At 62.6% G+C, this 21,567-nt stretch overlaps 1 protein-coding gene and 1 pseudogene across 2 annotated transcripts in view; one reads left to right on the top strand and one right to left on the bottom strand.

Annotated features, from left to right (window-relative positions):
* Positions 1-13,659, bottom strand: part of TPCN2 (two pore segment channel 2) — a 31,617-nt gene extending 17,958 nt beyond the window's left edge. For both annotated transcript variants that reach the window (XM_059932256.1, XM_059932257.1), the window contains exons 1-7: positions 13,496-13,659; positions 9,184-9,248; positions 8,380-8,456; positions 7,839-8,016; positions 6,413-6,529; positions 1,715-1,821; positions 1,141-1,213 (exon numbers count right to left, since the gene is read on the bottom strand). In XM_059932256.1, coding sequence (XP_059788239.1) covers positions 1,141-1,213; positions 1,715-1,821; positions 6,413-6,529; positions 7,839-8,016; positions 8,380-8,456; positions 9,184-9,248; positions 13,496-13,607 — 729 coding nt within the window. In that variant the 5' untranslated portion in view covers positions 13,608-13,659. The remainder of the gene's footprint in view (positions 1-1,140; positions 1,214-1,714; positions 1,822-6,412; positions 6,530-7,838; positions 8,017-8,379; positions 8,457-9,183; positions 9,249-13,495) is intronic.
* A 3,219-nt stretch (positions 13,660-16,878) lies between these two features.
* On the top strand, positions 16,879-21,170 carry LOC132370096 (serine/threonine-protein kinase TAO2-like; annotated as a pseudogene).
* The last annotated feature ends 397 nt before the right edge of the window (positions 21,171-21,567 follow it).

The following is a 21,567-nucleotide window of genomic DNA, read 5'->3' as shown; positions in this document are numbered from 1 at the left end:
GCCCACGCGGGGGCCAGCCAGCCCGCTCTCAGCCAGACTCTCCACACGCTGTGCCGTGTGCCCTACACCCAGTGTGGATGGAAGGCATGGCGCCCAGACACACATGACCACCTGATCACTTAGGGAGCCTGGCAAAGCCGCTTTCCCAGCTGCCGCCCGAGGGCCAGCCCTCCAGCAGACACCCTGGAACCCTCAGCGTCCCCAGGTCAGAGGCCCACCCCAGCCCCCCTCGCCCAGTGCACCCACCGCCCCTGTCCTGGGCTCCGCGAACAGCAGGGTCACTGGACAGACACGCAGGGCCTGAGAGTCTGTTAGCCAGTCCCACCTCACAGCCTAGGTGCCCCCGACACGCAGACACGCACACACACACACAGCACCCACAGAGATATACAGAGACACACACGCGCGCGCACACACCCACACACACACACACACACGCATGCGCGAAGCGGAACTCCTCCCGGGGGTCTGAGGGATGGTCTTCGTCTTCCCTCACGGGCAGCAGAGCCACAACCCCCGAGTGTTGCCACGAACTCACTGCAGACCAGCCCTGGCCAAGCACCGGGCACGATCCCAGGACAGAGGCGCACGACAGCCCCGCCGGGACATGAGGAAAGAACACGGGACGGCAGATGCAAGGCAGGCCCCACGGGTGACACCTCCGCACAGCAACAAGCTGCCGGGGGCCGGGCAGCAGGGCGGGGCTGGGAGGGAAGGGGGCCCACGCGGGGAGGGGAGGAAGTGGTGGCAGGTGCCCTCTGGAGAGGCGAGGGGCCATCCTGATGGCTAGTCTGAGGGGCCTCCGTCTCAGTGAGGTACGGAGAAGGCGGGTCAGCAACCGGCCCAGCAGAGAGGGGACTTGGGAAGGGGAGGAACAGGCAGCTAGGCAGAGCCGAGCAGCCAGAGCCCAGGAGGCCCGGGGCGGACACCCTGGAGATGTGGCCGCTTGAAGAAAGATGCCTGGAGTCCAGGTGGGCCACTACTGACCTCCTGGTGACGAGGCGGGCGGGTAGCCTAACCCGGTCCCCATCTCTGCCGGCCCGAGAGCTACCGGGCGGATTAACCAGGGGCCGCGCTGTCGATCACCCTGCAGGGAGCCTGCCCGGCTGGGAACAGGGCAGGGCGCGGAGCGCACGGTACCTTCTTGCCGGGGAAGAGCAGCATCCCAAACACGGTGAAGAGACACAGGTGGATGGCCAGCAGCAGCCCAACGCTGGCGGCGAGAGCGGCACTCAGCGCCGGGCAGACGGGGCCCCAGGACAGCCGACCTGGCCACGCAGGGAGCTCCCGCAGCCGAGGCCCTGGGCCAGGTCCCTCCTCCGCCCCAGACCTGCCGCCCTCCCGCCCAGGGGTCCCGCTCAGCGGAAAAGCGCAACCCCAGGGGAGTGTCCCAGGGGCCTGGGAGAGGCAGCGTCCCAGGACCCCCGGACTCTCAGAGGGGAAAGGCCGCTTCCATCAACCTGGGCCGGACGGGAAAGGGTCATCCACATGAGTCATGGGGGTGGGGTGGGGGATGGCGGGGAGGGGAGGGGTCAGAGCCAAGGTGCGAAGTGCCCGCAGGATGCAGCAGGGGGCGGGGCTCAAAGCAAGGTCATTTAGGGGAACGCCCTGAGTGTGAGACACAGACCCCCAAATGCCCACCCACCAGCCTCCCCAGATCAGGGGAGGGGAGCCCCCGCCCAGCTCTGCCAGCCCACCTGACACCAGAGCCCACCTGGCCATCTCTGGCAGCGACCACCTGATGCACTTGAGCGTCTTCTTCATCATGGAGGAGTTCTGCATCAGGAAGAAGGGGCGCAGGAGCCGGCGCACCCGCACGGGCTGGAAGAGACCAGGAGCCGGGACCCTGAGAACAGCCACTGCGGGCTGGCAGACGGCACGCGGGCCCAGAGGCCCGACGCTCTGCACGAGGACGGCCACGGCCCCCGGTCTGCGGCTCCCAGCGCGCCCGGCCTGGACCTCACAGGCTCAACACACTCCCCGCTCCCTCCCGGGGCCCAGCTGGGAACCCCCGCCCCCAGACCTGCCAGCACCGGGAAAGCGGGGCGAGCAGCGTGCCTCTCCAGCACCCCACTCCTGTTCTGGCCGCGGCCGGGCGCCCTGCACTTGTCTGTGAAGCCGGCTGTCCTGCCCTCTGGGGGCTCTTCAGGCCTCCTCTCCGCGGCCCCCAGCCCCTCTGCTCGGCTCCGGGCCTCGGCCTCCAGCACAGATGGACAGAAACGGCGCAGGAACCCTACACCTCCACTCACACACACACGTGAACACACACACACACACACACGTGAACACACACACGTGAACACACTCACTCACACGTGAACACACACACGTCAACACACACATTAACACACATGCGCGTGGACACACACGCGCACGTGAACACACACACATGAACACACACACACACACACTCCTTCCTCTCCTCCCTCCTGTCACAACCCAACAGCCCTCCTCCCCGTGCTCAGGACCCCGGCCCCTCAGAGTCTCCCCTCAGGGGCCCTTCCTCCCTCCCCAACGTGGACACAAACACCACGTGTTTTCACAACAAAAACGACACTCGCCCCTTTGTTCGCCCGTTTCCCGCTCCCACCCCAGCCAATCTGTCCTCCTGTCCAAGGGCAGGGGACCCACCTGCGGTGACCGCCAGGCCTCTGAGCCCAAGGTCACCTCCCATCCTCCTGCCTGGATTGGCGGCTGCCTCGCCCCCCCGCCCGGCGCCCTGGCCGCCTCCTCTGTGCCCGACCATGTGCTGGACGCCCTGAGCCCCCGCCTGCCCGCTCTCTGGCCTCACGCCTCAGGGGACATATGCGTCCTTGGGATTTTAAGGGTCACAACACGTTCAATCTCCAACCCAAGCTGTCAACTCCAGACACGTCCTAATGGACATCTTGTCTCAGCAACATGAGGCTGATGGAGTCACCTCCCGGCCCAGTCCTCCAGGGCTGCCTGGAGGCCCAGGGCACCCACCCCTCCCCGTCCCACTGGCTGCCGCGCTCGGCACCCCCATTCCCCGCCCCCGCTCAGCGGGCTGCTTGCACCCGGCCCTTCCGTCCCGCCGTCAATGCCACCTCCGGCGCTGCATGGGCGACCTGCCTTCTCGCCACCCGCCTCGATTTTTTTTTCCCCGCACACATCTGGTGCTTCCTGGTACCGCCAGCCCCTCTCACAACAGAACGAGGCCCCGCCAGCAGCAGCCCACAGTAGGCCCTCAGAATGTCTGCAGCGTGAGCGTCCCAAGGACTCACTCGGCCTCCCCGGGCTGCACTCGCCCTCAGAAAGGGCCCCGGCTGCCGACAGGACTAAGAAGGGAGAAGGAAACAGCGGTGAACAGGCGAGGCTCAGGGGTCTGCCCCACTCCCAGGCTGAGGGACCAGTGCCCCAGCTCACCCACGACCCACTCGCTGCCCCTGGGCGAAAGCTCCAGTCTCGGGGCCCATATCGGGAGTCTTTCAGCCCGTCCCCCAGGCCGAGCAGGAGTTGGAGGTCCGGCCACACCCACTCCCCGGGTTCTGGGCCCTCGCCTGTAGTCAGACACAGACCAGAGCACGGCTTCTTCCAGACGCAGTAACCCCACCCAACCCAACCCACCGAGGGCCTTCCCGATGGCTGGGGCCACATCACTGCCACAGATGCAGGGAGCACATGTGAAGGGTGGGAAGACGTTCCCACGTGACCTGCCTGCAAGGAGAGCCAGCCCAGTGCCAGCTAAGCCCCTGGCGAGGCTTAAATCACACCGAGAATCACAGCCTAGGCCTCTGAGCCTTTAGAAAGAAGCTACCAACTGATCTGCAGAGAACTAGTCTCTTATGAGAAACAGCCACGGCAGTCACGACTACGGCCTATCAGCTGACCCGCAGACCATGTGTGACCTGACCCTCCAGCCACAAGGCTGGGGAAGCAGGATTCCCTCAGGTGCAAAAGGACAGGAAAGACCAGACTGGAGCAGGTCAGAGGCCCCCGTCCTCCTGCAGGCCCCAAGGCCGGGGGAGCTCTTTAAGACGAGCCAGCTGGCCACGGAGAAGCACCTTGGGCTTGGTGTGCAGACCGTTCTGGGTGATGGGCCAGTCCCAGACAGAAGTGGATGGCGTGTGGCGTTACAACCTCCACGGGAAAGTCCCCGAGAGACGGTCCCACAGGGGGAGCTTTACAGAGGGCAGGGTCCACCCTGTACGGACCAGAAAGGTAATGACTCCCAGGGGGGCAGGGCCATGGAAAGAACAGCCTGGGCGCCTGGGGACGAGACCATCCGAGAGGACACGTGTGGGTGGGCAGAGAGTGCCCCCACCACGAGGCAGCAGGAGGCGGCTCTCTGGACAGATGACACATCTGTGGATGTCCTCAGCCTCTCCCCTGGCCACCCCGCACCGATCTCCACAGGCCACAGGCAAAGTGGCCACAGAGCAGGGACGGGGGTGACGCCCGGGGCCAGCCACATGGACCCCCCCCACCCAGGCCACTACTGGGGGCCCACCCCACCAGAAGCAGAGCCCAGAGCCGGCCCCCAGGCGGCCCCCGCGGGGACCCCCCAGCCCCTCCCCAAGCAAGGCCCTCAGCTGTCCTCAGCGCACATGCAGGCGGGCGGGTATGGGCTCTGCCTGCCCTACCCTCCATGCCTCTCCCAGGACCAGCATCTGAGCCTCAGGACCAATGCTGCATCCAACCGGGGCACGGCCCACAGCTCCCACCGGCCTTACCACGGCCCTACCCCGAAGCAGCTGGCCTGTGGGAGGGCCTGGTGGCCCTGGGGCGGGGCGGGGGGGAGAGGGGGACAGCCCTTGTGGGGTGGGAAAACCAGCAGGGGCTCTGAGCACTAGGACAGAATGGGAGCAGCTACACCTCCGCCCCCCACCCCACAATCCCGGGCCCTGCTGGCCTGGAAGCATCCGCTCCCGAGATGCTTCTACCAGGGACGCACGCTGGGCCCACTGGGCTGGACCACAACTGTTCATCAGAAGAGGGCTGGGGGCCAGTGTGGGCAAAAAAGCTCCGATTACCAAGGACAGATTGGGGTGTTGCTGCCCAGAGGGGCAGGGAGGTCTGCGTCCAACATGAAAACTTATCACAAAACTCCAGTAATAAAAAGGCAGGACCACCGAGGACCCAGGCCCCTCGGGAAGGAAAGTCTGGGTCCCCGTACGAGGGGACCCAAGGCATGTGGGGCTGGGGCAGGGGGCAGCTGGGCTCCTGGGCCACGAACCAAACAAGGCCTGCGGGTCTTCATGGCCAGTTACACAGACACAGGTTTGTATACAGCCAGCCATGGCCCTCTTTCCCCTCCCCCTCCTCCTAATCGCACGCAAGGCTCCTTGGTGGTGGTGAGGGTCACAATCCAGCCTTAAAGTGACAAATGCTCAGGTGACATGAGACGGTCACTCAGAAGTGGAGCCGGCGGTGGTTAGGCTGGTGTCTGTCCCCTTTCTGGGGGCGGGTGAGGGCCTCCTCCTTGGTACGAAGAAGGCAGCATCTTCTCAGGGAGAAGCATGGGCCGTCGTGCTCCTACAGGGCCATGGCGGAGGCACGGGGGCTGCAGGGGGCACTGCGCCCTCCACCCGCCCTGCGGCCCTGCTGTGAGCTGGGCCAGGACCCGCCACTGACACCTCTCCTTCATCGGCCGCCCCTGCCCAGCGGGAAGGAGGCAGGAGGCACGGGCTGGGGACCCGCTGGCTCCCGTCATCTTGCTGCTCCCGCCGGCAGCACCCAGGGCGTCCAGCCTCCCCCTCCTCCAGCACCCCCAGAACCAGCATCATGGTCACGCCTCCTGGAGGAGCCAGCACCCCGTCCCCAGAGGGCAGGGTCCCAGCCCTCGGAGCCCCTCCCGTGAGCCTCCAGGTTCCATAACCCCAATCTGCTTCCTTTCCTCCCCTAGCCCCAGGTTAGGGGGGCGGGGGGTTGCTGCCTGCAGTTCTGTGTTCACTGGGCCCCCTTCTCGATTTCTTGCTTACTCAACCCCTGTCTGAGGCCCTATGTTAAATTCTCTTGACTAAAGCACCTGATGGGCTTCTGTGTCCCCAACCAGCCCTGATGGCTAAGGATGTCCCCAAACCAACCGCTCCCAGCTCTGCTCTATCAAATCACAGGGCGATGCTTCTGCGTGTTTGGGGGGAACAAAGATGCTGTCGTCAGCAAGGCTGCGGGCTGCCAGCTCGGCTGAGGCAGGGCAGGAACCCCGGAACTCGCCCCCAGGGCCCCGCGCCTCCCCTAGGCCTCAGTGTCTTCATCTGCAACATGGGGACAAGGCTCCCTGGCCCGTGGGTGACTGACGTGCTCTGGAGGGCGGGCAGAGCCGGGCAGGTGGGCCGGACGGATGCAGGGCCTCGGGACTCCCGCCCACCGTTCACCTGGGCAGCTGCGTCCCCCCAACCCCCAGAGCTCCCCGCCTCCCCCCCTCAGAGCCGCCTCGCCACCTACCTACCTCCTGACAAACGAGGCTCAGCGACACGATCCAGTCCACGAGAGACACGAGCAGCACCACGAGGTAGGCCAGCAGCCAGGGGTTCTTCTGAAACTGGGCCCACCCAACCAGGTAGCTCTGCAAGAGGGGCGCGGCTGAGCCGGGGGCTGGCCACACAGACCCCGGCCGGGCAGCCGGTCTGAGGCCCGCGATGCACGCGGGCGAGGCTAGGCAGCCTCAGCGAGCAGCACGGTCCCCGCGTGACTCAGAGCAGGAAGCTGAGCAACGGTCAGAAGGCCCACGGTCCTCGCCCAGCCTGCTCGTGACCCCGGGCAGCTCGTGACCCCGGGCAGCCCGTGACCTCGGGCTCCGCACTGACCTGCTCCAGCCCGTGTCCTCGTGGGTAACGGGATCCCTGCCTGTCCTGCCTACCCAACCACCACTGTAGCTTGTGCGTAGGAGTCGTTCCGGAAAAGACTAGGAATCTGAGCAGATGCTCGGGGATGTGCCTTGGGAAGGCGGGATTTTTGTCACCTGTTCGGCTGCACCTAACCGCCCTTTCCCATCACTGACCCCCATCACTGATCCCCGCCAGAGGTCACAGCTTGCAGATAAAAACATGTGCTCTCTCTCACATTTTGAGACTTCCCAAATGGACCAACCATTCCAAACAGGCTAACGAGAACTTCTAACTAGTTTCAGTTCCAGTTTAAAAACCCCCAGACCTCCTAACCACCTTATAGGCTAAAAAAGAAGAAATAAGAAACTGCGGGGGCCCTCAGTCACACACACATGCACCAACGTCCCTCGGGGTCAGGCCACAGAGGCCAAACCACCCTGCAAGGGGGTGCCCTGCAGGCAGGGTGTGGACGTGCACGTGGGCCCGGGGCCAGAGCGATGGAATCGCTGTTATTGGTTAGAAGTGACAGAAGGCGTGGCCAGTGGCACACCCTGCATCTCAATGGGAAGTCACTACAGCTCTGAAGCCCTGACACAGCTCAGCTTGGCAAGCAAGGCAGGGCCCACCTCCAGCTTCTAGAAGGACCCAGAGCTGCACACGGCCAGGGGCGGGACAGCAGCCCCTCCGCCCCAGGCCAGCTCCTCCCCTCCGGGCTTCTCCTCTGGGGCGGGAGCGTGGGCCATGGGGAAACGCCCGATCCCCTCTTGTTTAGTGGGGGTCCCTCCCCACAGCAGCACTGCCGGACCCTCGGCCACTCTCTCCCGGGGTCCCGCGAGGCTGTGCGCCCCCGAGGGCTCGGCCGTCCCCCGTCGATGGTCTGGGAGGGGGCAGAGCCGTCCAAGAGGCAGCCTAGGCCTCTGCTCCGTGGGTCGAAGCGCACAGTGGGACAGGCAGCTTGCTCCAGGAGCGCGAAAAGTAAACCCAGGAAGCAGCAGCCGGGCCGGGAGGGCACGGGTCCCAACCTCAGCACCTGGACAGCCCCCTCACCTTCACGGAGACGTCGGCCGCGAAGACCAGCAGGCAGAGTGCCTCGACGCCCTGGGTCAGGCCGCAGGGCGGCTCCCAGGGGGCCGGGCGGTAGCGCACATCAGAGGTGCTGGTGAGCGAGGAGGGGGTCTCAATAAAAGCCAAAGCCAGGATCAAGAAAATGGTGAAGCTCAGAATCCTGGAAAAGGGACCAAAACTGGTCAAAAGGCAAGAACCAGCCACACTCTGGGGCCAAAAAAGCAGATAAGCAGGCGGGACGCCAGGAAGGCAGCAGGGCAGGCGCCTCGGGTCCAAAGGCCGGAGCCCACACTGCCTGCTCCGTGGCCACTCGTGTGTGCGGTCAGATAACACGTATCGGCGCAAAACTCAATTGCCATGGCTGGCCGGAAGGTTCTGGAAAGGAACCCTCACCGCAGAGGGGCCGGGCTCTGCTCCGATAAGGAGGGGAGACGGCGGGGAGGGGAGCCTGCCTGCCCCCCGAGACCAGCCCCCTCCCCAGGCCCGGCTGCGGGGGCCCCGCGGCGCGCGCGTGCGTTCTCACCCCTGGCTCATGCTGGAGTAGTACCATCGGTACAGCCACAGAGACCTGGCGTCCACGCGGTGGTTGATGGAGCGATACTGGAAGTGAAGGTCATGCGGGGCGCGTGAGGGTCCCGTCCGTGCCACACGGCACAGCCAGCCCCGTGCAGGGCACCCCTCTCGCCCACGACAGGCCCAAGGCGGGGACACAGGCTGGGGATCGCAGGGTCCACCTCCACTCAGTACAGGGACCAGGGGCTTGTCGGGACCCAGCAGGGTCAGACCCTCCCAAGCTGCAAGGTTTCCCCAGGGCCGGCAGGTGGACGGACACGTGCTGGCTGGATGCACAGTTGTGCCCTGTCTGTGAGGCTCTCCCCTCCTCTGTGCAAGGCTGATCCCCCCCCACCTCAGCTGTGTCACCACGCAGGACGCCCCCAGCCTCATCCCCCACGTGGGGCACTGGTGGCTTCTACAGTCTGTTTCCCTAACTAAGCCTGTGTGTCGTCTGCAGGCGGTGGAAGGTCTTGCCACCTTTGGGCGTCTTTCACTGGACCGAGATCAGGGCGGCACACGACAGGCCCTCGGCAGGTGGTGAATCAGTGAAACGAGGGACGAGGGACCCAGAAGAGCACCCAGCACATGTCTCCTTAAGGCGGACTCGAGGGGACCATGCCCCAAAGCCCAGTCACCGCAGCTACAATGACCACACGGTCCAGCAACCGCAGCCCTGGCCCCAGGATGGCAGGAGGGAAGCGGCCAGTGGGGCAGCCATCGCGCGGTCCCCACGAGCCCCAGGGACAAGCCGCCGGGAGCAGGCGCCGCCCACCTGGATAGCGTCTTCGATGAAGACCACAGCCTGGTCCAAGCACAGATCCCGTCTGGCCACGGCACCTGCGGGCGGAGGGGACACGTAGGGTGAGGAGGGGGCTCGGGAGGCGCTCACCCGCTACAGGGCCACTGAGAGCAAGGCAAGAACCCGGCTGCATTCTTCCCAAGGCTCTGGAACGAGACGCCTCTCGCCTCTTGCCGGGCAGCGCGTGTGTGCACGCCCACAGGGCAGGACCCCCGAGGGCTGGGCCCCAGGTGGGGCAGGGTCTGAGCGTGGGCTCCGGGCCCAGAGGAGAAGCAGTCCCCACCCCCTGGGGTGGAGTGGCAGAGGGCACAAAGCAGCCAGTGAGACAGAACCAGGCTCAGGGGGCTCAGACCCCGCTTCCCCACCTACTGGCTCAAAGGCTGAGGGCTGTGGGCTTAAGCTCACTGTGCCCATCTCCCCCTGTCAAATGGGGGTGTTAACAGCCACACAGCTTGGCCCCCAGTGCAAGTGCAGGACCCCCCAGGGCCGGCCCGGCACACAGAACGTGCTCAGGGCCACCCTTCTGCCCCGTCCCACCACCGGCCTCCAGGTGACCTTTGTCAGGACGCTGCACCCCAGCTTACGCGACTGTAAGACGGGGCAGCGCTACCGGCCTACCCCCTCACCAAACAAGATCCCAGATTTAACACTCACACAGGAAGACGATATCTAGAAGCTTGAGGTGCTGCGTGACCCTCCATCAAATACTGAGCACTAAGAAGGACCTTCTGAGGCCATCGTGGCCCCCTGCTTGTGTCACGGGCCCACGGGGCCAGGCGACCGCAACCGAGCCACCCCGAGGGTGGGAGCCGAGGGAACCTTCACCAACCAGGGACTGGGGTCCTCGGGGCCAGGGAGGCTGCGGTGGTGCAGGTGCCTGACTACGAGGGGCCTTCAGGACAAGTCACGTGGCTCAAACCTCTGGTCTGTCACCTTGGCCTAGGGTTCTGCCCACCGCATGGTGGGCAGCTCTGCACAGAAGCCTGATGTAAAGGGCCAAGAAAGGCACGAGGAGCCGCAGCTCACAGGACAAAGGACCCCCCAGAGAGGCCCCAGAGAGGGTGCAGCCCAGGCCCCTGGGGGAGCAGAGCCCGCACACAGCCCCCAGCAGCTCCCAGATCCGGGCTTGGAAACGAGGTGAACGGGCCTGTCACCATTTCTGTGGAAGATTCTGCTTTCACATCTGCCCTTGAGCCCAGCAGCTGCCCAAACCGCCCTTAACCGGTACCGAGAGATGCAGAGAGGCTGAGGCCAGAGGCCGGGGAGGCCGGGCACCTGGGCAGAGCTCCGGGCCCCTGCCCACTCTGCCTGCCAACCCCAGGGACGCAGCTGCCCCTGTCCTCAAGGCCCGGGGACCCACCGGGGACATGGGGGACCCTGGACAGAGACGGGGGGCTGGACTCTGTCCTGTCTCTGCCATCACCTTGCTGTGTCACCAGAACCAGCACCCTCCTCCGTCTGGGCCTCAGATTCCTCCCCTGGACGACCTCCATGCTCACGTGAGGCGCCGAAAAGTTCTCCCACGGAGGCTCTGAGGGTGGCGACTGCCTGCTTCCCCTGGAAGCGTCCCGGGAACGCCGTGATGTGAAGGCACCCTGTTTTGTTCCCTGCTGTACCCACAGAGGCCAGGACAGCGTGGGGCTCGGCACACAGCAGCCCCCAAGTCCCACTGATCGACTGAGTGAACAGCCGAGGGGAGCCTGGGAGGGCAGGGTGGTCTGAGGGGCCGCAAGAGGCCCCGTGTCACCAAATTCCCGGGTGAGGATGGAACTCAGCCTGGAGAGATCCAAGGAGACAAGCTTCCTGGATAAGCAGAGACAGGCAGCCAGGGCCCCCAGAGCTCGCTCCGGGACCAGGACTGGGTGCGGCGGAAGGGGCTCCCTCTGGCCACCCGGCCCTCAAGGCACCAAACCTCAGGACACCCTGCTCTGCGGCCCCGACACCGGCCTCCCTTTCCCATCCTGCGGTGGCCGCTTTCCGTGGGTCCCCACTGCTCCAGGAGAAAGTCCACACTCTGCCCCCAGCCCGGCAGCTCAGGCGCACACCCCGCCCACCTGCCCGCCTCCTCCCCTGCTGCTTCCTCCACCATGCGCCCTCTGTGCCACTCACCCGAACTTGGCTCCGCCAAGGCCAAGCTCTCCAAAGCCTCCCAGGCTGTCAGCCCTACCAGGAGCACTGTCCCCCAGCTTGGCGTCTAGGGACTCATTGCCTCAGGTGGCGATCAGCTGTCAGCACCCCCCCACCACTGTAGAATGTCGCAGCACAGAGGACATGGGGCCTCAAACACCTCAGCCCTGCGCTGGTCCCCCTGCCCCAAGCCTGCCCTCCCCAACATCCCAGAATAAACCCCCCTCCCCCTCTGGCTCCAGCCCCTGCCCACTCCCCACTACCTGGGTGGGGTCCTGACCAGCTGCCTCTGTGACCCTGGACAAGCCCCTTAACCTCTCTGCGCCTCAGTTCCTGCGGGCCCTACACAACAGGACTGATGGGCAGGCTGAATGGGTTACTGTAGCTAAAGTGCATGCACAGTAAGCTCTTCATAAACATTTGCTATTATTGTTATTCTCAAAGCCCCTTCTATGGCACAGCGACCCCTTGTCCTCTGACTTTTCCATAACCAGTAAGAGGGTAATTCCCTGACCAGGACCAGGAAGAGAAAACGACTACCCCCACCCTGTGGTCACGGCCCATGAGGTGGGGCTGGGTCTGGACCTGACCACCGGGCCCACTGGGGTCCACGGGGCACCCAGCAGCAGCCCTCCCCCACCCTTGTCGGTAGGAGAGTCCAGCTAGCTGCGGACAGGCGGACCCTGAGCTCAGGGCCCCATCCAGGAGCCCCGCACGGGAGCTGGGCAGAAACTGAATGAGGCTCTGCAGAGCCTGGCTGGACAGCCTGACCAGGGAAATCCAGAACACAGAGTGTCCTGTCCATGTTCTCAGAAGCCCCCACCAAGGCCACGGCGTCGGGACAAAAAGCCGTCCCCAGGGTCCCCCCTCACCAGCCACGCTGCCTGCCCCGGCTCCTGTCTCTAGCGTGGGTCTCATCTGCCCTCCATGCTCTCTCCCGGGGCTGGACCTGCAGTGATCACGGTTCTCCGCCCAAAATGGCCATCAGCACTGACGCGCACCAGCTCTGCCACCCGGCCGGGCACCTGGACTCTCTCTGAATCCTCACAACGCCCCGACCACCCCCCTTTTATTGAGACTCAGAAAGGTTAGCCAACCTGCCAAGGTCACACAGCCGGGAAGTGGTCACACAGCCGACGCAAAGGCTGCATCCCCTGAATGCCACCATGTCCAGGACCCCCGGAGATTTGGCACCGACTGGACGGAGAACTTTCCCAGGACAGCCTCTGAGATGGGCAGGTGGGCATGTTTTCCGTCTCCTGCCAGGGACCCGCCCCAATAATCCCAGGACAGGCACACACTGCGGACCCCTCCCCAACAGAGGAGGAAAGTGAGCCCAGAGACAGAAGGTGGCCCGGAAGGAGCACCCAGTGTGGGTGGCTGAGACAGATCCCAGGTCTATGTTCTTGGACAGGTCCTGGACACTCTCTGGGCCTCAGTTTCCCCCTCTGCAAAACGAGGCTGAGGCCCTTCCATCCCTAACCCAGCACCCAGTGCCCTTGGGGTCTGCCAGGGACAGAAGGACTTCACCCTCCCCGCCCTCCCTGGGATTCAGCAATCTCTCTGCGGGTAAACAGGAAGAGCAGGATGGAGCTGCAGAGAAGGAAGGAAGGGAGGGGCCCCGGTCTGGGGAGGCCTGCCCCAAGCCGACGCTGAAGGAGGAGCCTCACAATTCACTCCCAGCTGGGTTCGAATCCCACCTCGGCCACTTCCTGGCTGTGTGACCTTGGGTAGGGGAACGCCCCTCTCTGTGCCTCACTTTCCCCCGTAAGAACTGGGGAAAACGGAAGTGCTTCCTCCTAGGAATCACCAAGGCGATCCACGGAAAGCACGAGGGCCTGGGCGCACCGAGGGGGCTGCAGGGGTCTGGCTGCCCCTGGGCTGAGCGAGGCGTCTCAGCCCGACCGGTCGGGGCCAGGGCGCGACCCCGCAGAACCTGGCTGAAGCCCGCGCCCTGGCCGGGGCCGGGGTCCGCACGGCGCAGCCGTCCCGCCCTCGGGAAGGCGGCTCCCTGGCGCGCAGCGCCGCCCGGGTCCGCTCGGACCCCGGCCCGGGGAGCGGGGCGCGCCCGCAGGGACAGCAGTGACGCGGTGCGGGCCGGCGGGACCTCCACGCGCCACCCCTGCGCGGCCCGACCCCTCCCCAGGCCGCGGCTCACCAGGGCCGACTTGGACGCTGTGACAGGAGGGTACGCCCGCCGGGGAATCGCGGCCACTGCCGCCGCGGGTCCGGCTCAGAAGGGGCTCCGATTCCTCCCTGGGGTCCGCCATGGGGTCACAGCCCGCCACCCGGACCTCACAGAAGCACAAGACGCGAGCGCCGAGCTCCACTGCGCAGGCGCAATGTCCCCGCCCCCGGGGTTCGGGAGGAGGCGGGGACAGCCCTGTGATGTACGGGACGCTCCTTCCTACCAGCCAGTGAAGACGGAGATCTTGCTCTTGGAGGCGGGGGCTTAGCCGACCGCGCCTCCTGGTGGGTGGGGCTCAACTTCCTTCCATCAGGGAGGGGCTCTAAGGACCCTCCTAGGGCTGGAAGGAAGGCCTTCTCAAAGGGTGGTCCCCGGCCAGCTCCGTCAGCATCACGTGGACACGGATTAGAAATGCACATTCTTGGGCCCCCTCAGACCCGCTGAATCGGAAACTCGGGGCAGGGCCCAGGAATCTGTGTTTTGCATGTGACTTTTGGGTACATGGGAGTGACGCCAAAGGTCATCCCCCAAAATGGAATTTGAATTTACCCTCTGATAATGAAATTAGGGAGGTTAAGTATAATTGAGGGTAAAGTTTATAATGACAAATGACACATTTGAAAAAAATATTTACACTATATGTAAAAAGTATTTCCAACATTAATACGTAAAGAGCTTTTTTTCTATTGCTGCAGTGACACATTACCACAAATTTAGCTTAAAACGACTCCCACTTATTATCTCTAAGTCCTGGAGGTCAGACGTCCAGTGGCTGGGCAGGGTTCTCATCTCAAGGCCTCAGGAGGCCAAAGTCAAGGTTTCAGCCCACCTGGGCTAGGCTCATCCAGGTGGGTGGCAGATTCACTGCCATGCGGCTAGGACTGAGGTACCCATTTCTTCTCTTTTTTATAAATTTATTTATTGTATTTATTTATTTTTGGCTGCGTTGGGTCTTCGTTGCTGCGCACAGGCTTTCTCTAGTTGCGGCGAGCGGGGGCTACTCTTCGTTGCGGCACACGGGCTTCTCCTTGCGGTGGCTTCTCTTGTTGTGGAGCACGGGCTCTAGGTGCATGAACTTCAGTAGTTCTGGCGCGTGGGCTCAGTAGTTGTGGTGCACAGGCTTAAGTTGCTCCATGGCATGTGGGATCTTCCTGGACCTGGGCTCAAACCCATGTCCCCGGAAGTGACAGGTGGATTCTTAACCACTGCAGCACCAGGGAAGCCCTGAGGTACCCATTTCTTGCTGGATGTTGGCTGGGGGTCATTCTCGGCTCCTAGAGGCTACTGCATTCCTTTATTTATGGCCCCCTCCATCATCGGAGCCAGGAAGAGAGCACTGAATCCTCCCATGCTTTGAATGAGATGCTTCGAGATGCAGCAAGGTGCTTCCAATCCTTCTGACCTCCCCCTCTGCAGCATCTCTTTGCATTTAAGGGCTCATGTGATTACACTGGACATATGGGATAATCCAGGATAATCTCCTTAGTTTAAAATTAGCTGATTAGTACCCTTAATTACATCTGCAAAATCTCTTTTGCCATCTAACTGACCATAACCACAAGCATGATGGGGAGGGGGAGGTCATGGGGCCCATAATTCTGCCTCCCATAGAGCTCTTAAAAATCAGTAAGAGATTATAAAGCAGAAACTAACACACCATTGTAAAGCAATTATACTCCAATAAAGATGTTAAAAAAAAGAGAAAAAAATCAGTAAGAGGGACCTCCCTGGTGGTTAAGAATCCACCTGCCAATGCAGGGGACGCAGGTTCGAGCCCTGGTCCGGGAACTAAGATGCCGCGGGGCAACTAAGCCCGCCACAACTACGGAGCCCACGCGCTCTGGAGCCCGGGCACCACAACTAGAGAAGCCTGCATGCCACAACGAAGTTCCTGCGTGCCACAACTAAAAGACCTGAGGCAGCCAAATAAATCAATTAATTTTTTGAAAAATCAGTGAGAAAAAGACTAAATTCCCCCTAGGTGGGAAAGGGGCAAAGGGTAAGAACCAGAAGTACACAAAAGAAGAAATATGAATAATGAATGCTCGAAGCAAAGCTCCACCTCGTTAGAATACAGGCATGCAAATTAAAATAACAATGAAATCCTTGAGCCCATCACTTGGCAAGTATTTAAAAGATGATACAGCTCTGAAGGGCACGAGTGTGGTTATCCCAGGAGGGTAGAGAGAAATCACAGGATGCGTTCATGGGTTTGGTTTGTTTTTTTCTTAAACAATCTGCATGCATTTTAAAACCTAGAAAATGTTCCCGCCCTGTCTCCATCTTGGAATTGGGAGGAAGAGGGAGAGGGACACTGGGACGAGACCGGGGCTGTGGTGAGGAGAGAGGCCGAGACTGAGAAGAGGAGAGGGGCAGAGGGCATCGGGACCGCCCTCAGCTACAATCTTTCAGCTGTCCTCGGGAGAGAGAAAGGGAAAGTGTGGGGGCCGCGGCGGGAGTGGGAGCTCTCACCCTCGGACTCTGGCATGAGAGGGGCTGTGCCGTCGGAAGTCCTCGGGGTAGGCCCCCTATCAGTGGCCAAAGACCTGGGGCTCAGTCCCCTCCGTCCCGAATTTCCGGGCTTGACCCCACGCCTCTCAAATATCCGGGTCTCAGCTCCTGAGATTCCAGATATCTGGGACTCCTCTGTAAACCTGGGGCTCTGTTTCACAGGATTTCAAATATCTGGGGTTCAGGACACTGCGTGCACCAGTATCCGGGGTTCATTCCCCACGAGTTCAAATATCAGATTCGGCCTCCCCCCCGTTCAGATATCTGGGGTTCAGACCCCACAATCAGAAATCCGGGATTCAGCAACTGGCGCCCTCGAGGAGGAGGAGGAGGAGGACAGGACTGCGAGGTCAGACCAGGTTGTCACCCCCTCCCCTCCAGGGAAAGCTTCCCGCCGGCCCCTCAGGAAGGGGCGGGAGGATGGTGGAAGAGGTGGCAAGGGGAAAGCTCTCCTTGTTCCTCTCCCTGCTTGGCAGAGCCGATGGTGGACCCCAGGAGAAAGTGGAGGCTCTGGGCAGCAGAGTGACCCCTGCCAGGTCAAGCCCCACTCTCAGGGCCCCCAGGGGCCACCATGCCGGGCCGGGAGCCTGAAGGACCCCGACGTGGCTGAGCTCTACTTCAAGGACGACCCGGAAAAGCTCTTCTCTGACCTCGGGGAAATTGGCCATGGCAGCTCTGGAGCCGTGTACTTTGCCCGGGATGTCCAGAGTAGTGAGGTGGTGGCCATCAGGAAGGTGTCCTACAGTGGGAAGCAGTCACATGAGAAACAGCAGGACGTCATCAAGGAGGTGCGGTTCCTGCAGAAGTTCCGGCATCCCGATGCCATTCAGTACCGGGGCTGTTACCTGAGGAAGCACATGGCTTGCGTGGTGGTGGAGTATCGCCTGGGCTCAGCTTCTGACCTTCTAGAGGTGCACAAGAAGCCCCTTCAGGAGGTGGGGATTGCAGCTGCGAACCACGGGGCCCTTCACGGCCTGGCTTATGTGCACTCCCACAGCGTGATCCGTAGGGATGTGAGGCTGGAAACATCCTGCTGTCAGAGCCAGGCTTGGTGAAACTGGGGCACTTCGGCTCTGCATCCGTCATGGCACCTGCCAACTCCTTCGCGGGCGCCCCGTACTGGATGGCTCCAGAAGTGATCCTGGCAATGGATGAGGGGGCAGTACGATGGCAAGGTGGACGTCTCGGTCCTTAGGCATAACCCGCACCGAGCTGGCGGAATGGAAACCATCGCTGTTTCACATGAATGCGATGAGTGCCTTACACCACACTGCACACAGCGAGTCCCCCGCGCTCCAGTCAGGACACTGGTCTGAGTACTTCCGGAATTTTGTCGACTCCTGCCTTCAGAAAATCCCTCAAGACAGACCAACCTCAGAGGTTCTTCTGAAGCACCACTTTGTGCTCTGGGAGCAGCCACCCGCAGTCATCACGGACTTAATCCAGAGGACCAAGAATGCTGTTCGGGAGCTAGGCAACCTGCAGAACCGCAAGATGAAGAAGATGCGGCTGCGAGAGGCGCCCAGTGGCCCTGGCGCTGAGGCCCCAGAGGAGGAGGAGGAGGAGGAGGCCGAGCCCTACATGCAGCGGGCCAAGACACGGGCCGGTCTAGGAGCCCTCCAGCCAGGGCAGCTCAGTCAACAGCCTGGCAGACACCTCTGGCAAGGAGGCACAAGGCCCTGAAGCCCGGGAGACGGCCGCGATGCAGGAGGGCGAGCGCGCCGTCATCTCCCACGGCTCCATCATCCACCGGCTGCCGGGCTCTGACAGCCTCCGTGACGACCCCTGCCCGCCAGAGGTGACCCCGGGCCCTCTCCAGCCACCTGCAGCCCCAGGTCCCACACCCACCACCTCTTCTGCCTGCCGACGGGGCTGCTGCCGCAGCCGGGACCGCTCTGCCACCACCGATACTGCCTGCCTGGTCAGCCGTCAGACCCAACAGCGTGAGCAGGGCTGAGCCCTGCGGGAGCAGCTGTAGGCAGAGGCGACAACAGCACCAGAAACAGCTGCCGGCGTTGGCGCTGAGGTTGAGGGTTAAGCCTCAGGAGCGGGAGCTCGAGGGGCAGCGCGCTGGCTTTGGGGCTGAGGCCAAAAAGCTGTCAGGGCGGCGCCAGGCTACCGGTGAGAAGGCGGCGCGAGCTGCCCAGGCTGAGGAGGGTAAGTTCCAGCCGCACGTCCTCGGGCAGCAGAAGAGGCAGCTGGCCGCCCTGCCGGAGGCGCAGAAGCGAACCTACAAGCTTCGGAAGGAGCCGCTGAAGGAGGTGAGATAGGCTGCAGCGGTGGGTGGGGTTGATGGAGGGTCAGGCGGCCCTGCCCTCCTGGCTGTCCCGCTGCCCTTTCCTAGGAGCTCCAGGAGAAGCCCAGCACACCCAAGCGGGAGAAGGCCAGGTGGTTTTGCGGCAGAAGGAGCAGCTATAGCAGTGCCAGGCGGAGGAGGAGGCTGGGCAGGGGCGGCGGCAGCGCCAGTACTTTGAGCTGCAGTGTCGCCAGTACAAGCGCGAGGTGCTGCCGGCTCGTCACAGCCTGGACCAGGACCTGCTTCGAGAGGTAGGCCACCCCCTCCCCTGTTCCCCTCCCAGATCCCAGACACCTACATCCTTTTCCACTTGCCTCACTTGTGGTTGCCTTTCCCCTCTGCCCTCATTCGTGTTACGGCTCGGCTTCTTTTCAACACCTCTTTCGCTTCTCGTGCCCACCAGACCCTGCTAGAGTTCCCAGGCCCGCCAGGAGCTTGGCTCTCTTTCACCTCTCACCCGCACCCCGCATCTCCCCACCCTCGGCTCCCTCTGCCGAGGAGTCCTGGGGCTCTCACTTCCTTGACGCCAACAAGGCTTTCGGACCAGTTTCTGGGCCCTGCCTCTCTTTTGCCTCAGGACTTGAACAAGAAACAGACACAGAAGGACTTGGAGCGTGCATTGCTGCTACGGCAGCATGAGGCCCCACGGGAGCCGAAGCTACGGCAGCTCCAGGCCGTACAGCGCACACGGGCTGCGCTCACCCGCCTGCAGCAGCAGACGGAGCTGGGCAACCAGCTGGAGTACAGTAAGCGGCGTGAGCAAGACCGCGGCAGAGCACGCGGCCCAGGTTCGCCAGCAGCCCGAGAGCCTCAAAGTACGTGCAGGCCAGTGTTCTGCGGGCCTCCCGCTCCCTGCTCCTGGGGCTCTGGGACCACCTAACACAGGCACCCTTAAAGAAGAGCAGCCCTGCTCATCTGGCCAGGAGGCAGACCAAAGAATCCTGGGAGGGCTTCCCTGGTGGCGCAGTGGTTGAGAATCTGCCTGCCAGTGCAGGGGACACGGGTTCGAGCCCTGGTCCGGGAAGATCCCACATGCCGCAGAGCAACTAAGCCCGTGCGCCACAACTACTGAGCTTGCGCTCTAGAGCCCACGAGCCACAACTACTGAAGCCCGTGCACCTAGAGCCTGTGCTCCGCAACAAGAGAAGCCACCGCAATGAGAAGCCCACACACCGCAATGAAGAGTAGCCCCCGCTCGCAGCAACTAGAGAAAGCCTGCGTGCAGCAACGAAGACCCAATGCAGCCAAAAATAAAATAAAATAAGTAAATTTTTTTAAAAAGGAGAAGAATCCTGGGAGAGGAGGAGGAAGCAGTTCCAGAGAGGAGGATTCTGGGGAAGGAAGGGGCTGCCTTGGAGCCAGGAGAGCAGAGGATGTTGGGGAAAGAGTCAGGAGCCCCTAGTCCCAGCCCACAAAAACAGAGTTTGGCTGATGAGGGAGTTTGGGGGCCACCTGAGGAGGAGATGGAGGAGCTTAGACTTCCGTCCCAGGCACCCCAGGATGGAATGTCTGGTGAGGGACAGCCATCTCCAGGCTCCCTCGGGGTCCTAAACGGAGCCCCCTCCTCCTCTTCCTCCTCCTCCTCAGGGACTGGGGCCACTGTTGGACCCTGGACCCAGCCAAGCTCAAACTCCTCATCCAAGAGGCTACCATCCTCCTTCCCCTGCAACCTCCATCCCCCAGATGCCTCCTGGCCCACGGCGCTCTGTGGCTGGCTTTTTTTTTGCTTAACATTTTGTCTGAGAGAGCCATCTCTTCTGTTGTGTGTATCAATAGTTCATTCTTTTTTTATTGCTCTATATAAATATGCCACAATTTGTCCATTTTAATGACAATGGTCATTTGAGTTCTTTCCAGTTTTGAACTTTTGTAAATAAAGCTACTGGAAGCTTAAAAAAAAAAAAAAAAAAAAAAAACAGACATCCCTCCCGGACCCCCTCCCACACATCTGAGGCCCAGGCCTACTAGCCAGCTCCCTGGACTCCTGTCCCATGGCCTCTCGGCTGGACTCTCCTTTGCGGTGGGGTCCTCCTCCGGCCTCCTGCCCTGCAACTTCTACTGACGCTCCCACTGCTGGCGGCCAGGGGTGGGGTGGCCTGCAGGCAGCCCTGCTGGCCCTCGAGGTGGGGGGCTCCTACCTACTTCTTTGTACAGCTCTGCCCCTGCCCACCACCGTCTATTCCTACTCCTGGCTCAGGGCACCGCACTGGGGGCCATCCTCAGTCTGAGCTGGCGCCGAGGCCTCATGGGTGTCCCTCTGGGCCTTGGGGCTGCCTGGTTCCTAGCCTGGCCAGGCCTGGCTCTACCTCAGGCAGCTCTGGCAGCTGGGGGCAAATGGGTGCGGCGGCAGGGCCCCCGGATGCGCCGGGGCATCTCTCGACTCTGGTTGCGTGCTCTGCTGCGTCTGTCGCCCATGACCTTCAGGGCCCTACGGGGCCGGGGGGTACCTGGGCCTATTCGCACTCTACCCCAAGACCAACAAGGACGGATGGCTTCTGCAGCCGTCTGCCTGTCCCTGGGCCCCGGCGGGGTAATCCTCTCACTGCCCAACACCCACTAGCCCTGTTGGCAAAGTTTTGGGCCCCGTGCAAGGGCTGGAACTGGCTCCTGGCACAGGCCAGCCAGGGTTTAGCCACCCGCCTGCGCCCCTGGGCCATCCACACACTGGCCAGTTGGCCGTGAGCGGCCCAGCCGTATCCCCCCGCTGCTACCACGCAACGCAGCCAGCGCCGGCTAAGCGCCCCTGCTTCGCACCAGGCACCACCAGGGACTCTAGCTGCGCCGAGATCCCGAGCCCGCCAGGGGCCCTGCCTCCCTGCAGGTGACCAACTCTAGCTCTTCCCCAGCCCAAATCTAGAGCGCTGAAAATGCGCTTTATCTCCCACTACTCAGTGAAGCTTCTCCAGTCCCAGTGCTCTCCTCCCCTTCACCACTCCTTCCTCGGGATGCTTCCCCACCTCGCCCCTAGCCCTTTGGGCCTCTAGACAGACAGCGTCCTCTGCCGTGGAGCCCAGAGATTATATTTGGGGGTTCTCCTGATGCTCCCCCCCCCCCACCCTAAGTTATTGCTGTTCTCCCCCCATGTGCGCCCATTCTCACCCTCATCGACTCAGTCCCAGGGCCAGGGGTGGCAGTGGGTGGGAAGAGTCATGTGTTTTTTTTTCTCTCTCTCTTTGGTTTTGTTTTTCTGTCTCCCTTCCAACCTTTCCCCCACCAAAAAAAAGAAAATAGACAA

The sequence above is a fragment of the Balaenoptera ricei genome, chromosome 8 (genome assembly GCF_028023285.1).
Source record: "Balaenoptera ricei isolate mBalRic1 chromosome 8, mBalRic1.hap2, whole genome shotgun sequence".
Taxonomy (NCBI): Eukaryota; Metazoa; Chordata; class Mammalia; order Artiodactyla; family Balaenopteridae; genus Balaenoptera; species Balaenoptera ricei.
The sequence above is the reverse complement of the archived record's forward strand: the minus strand, read 5'-3'. Positions and strand labels throughout refer to the sequence as shown.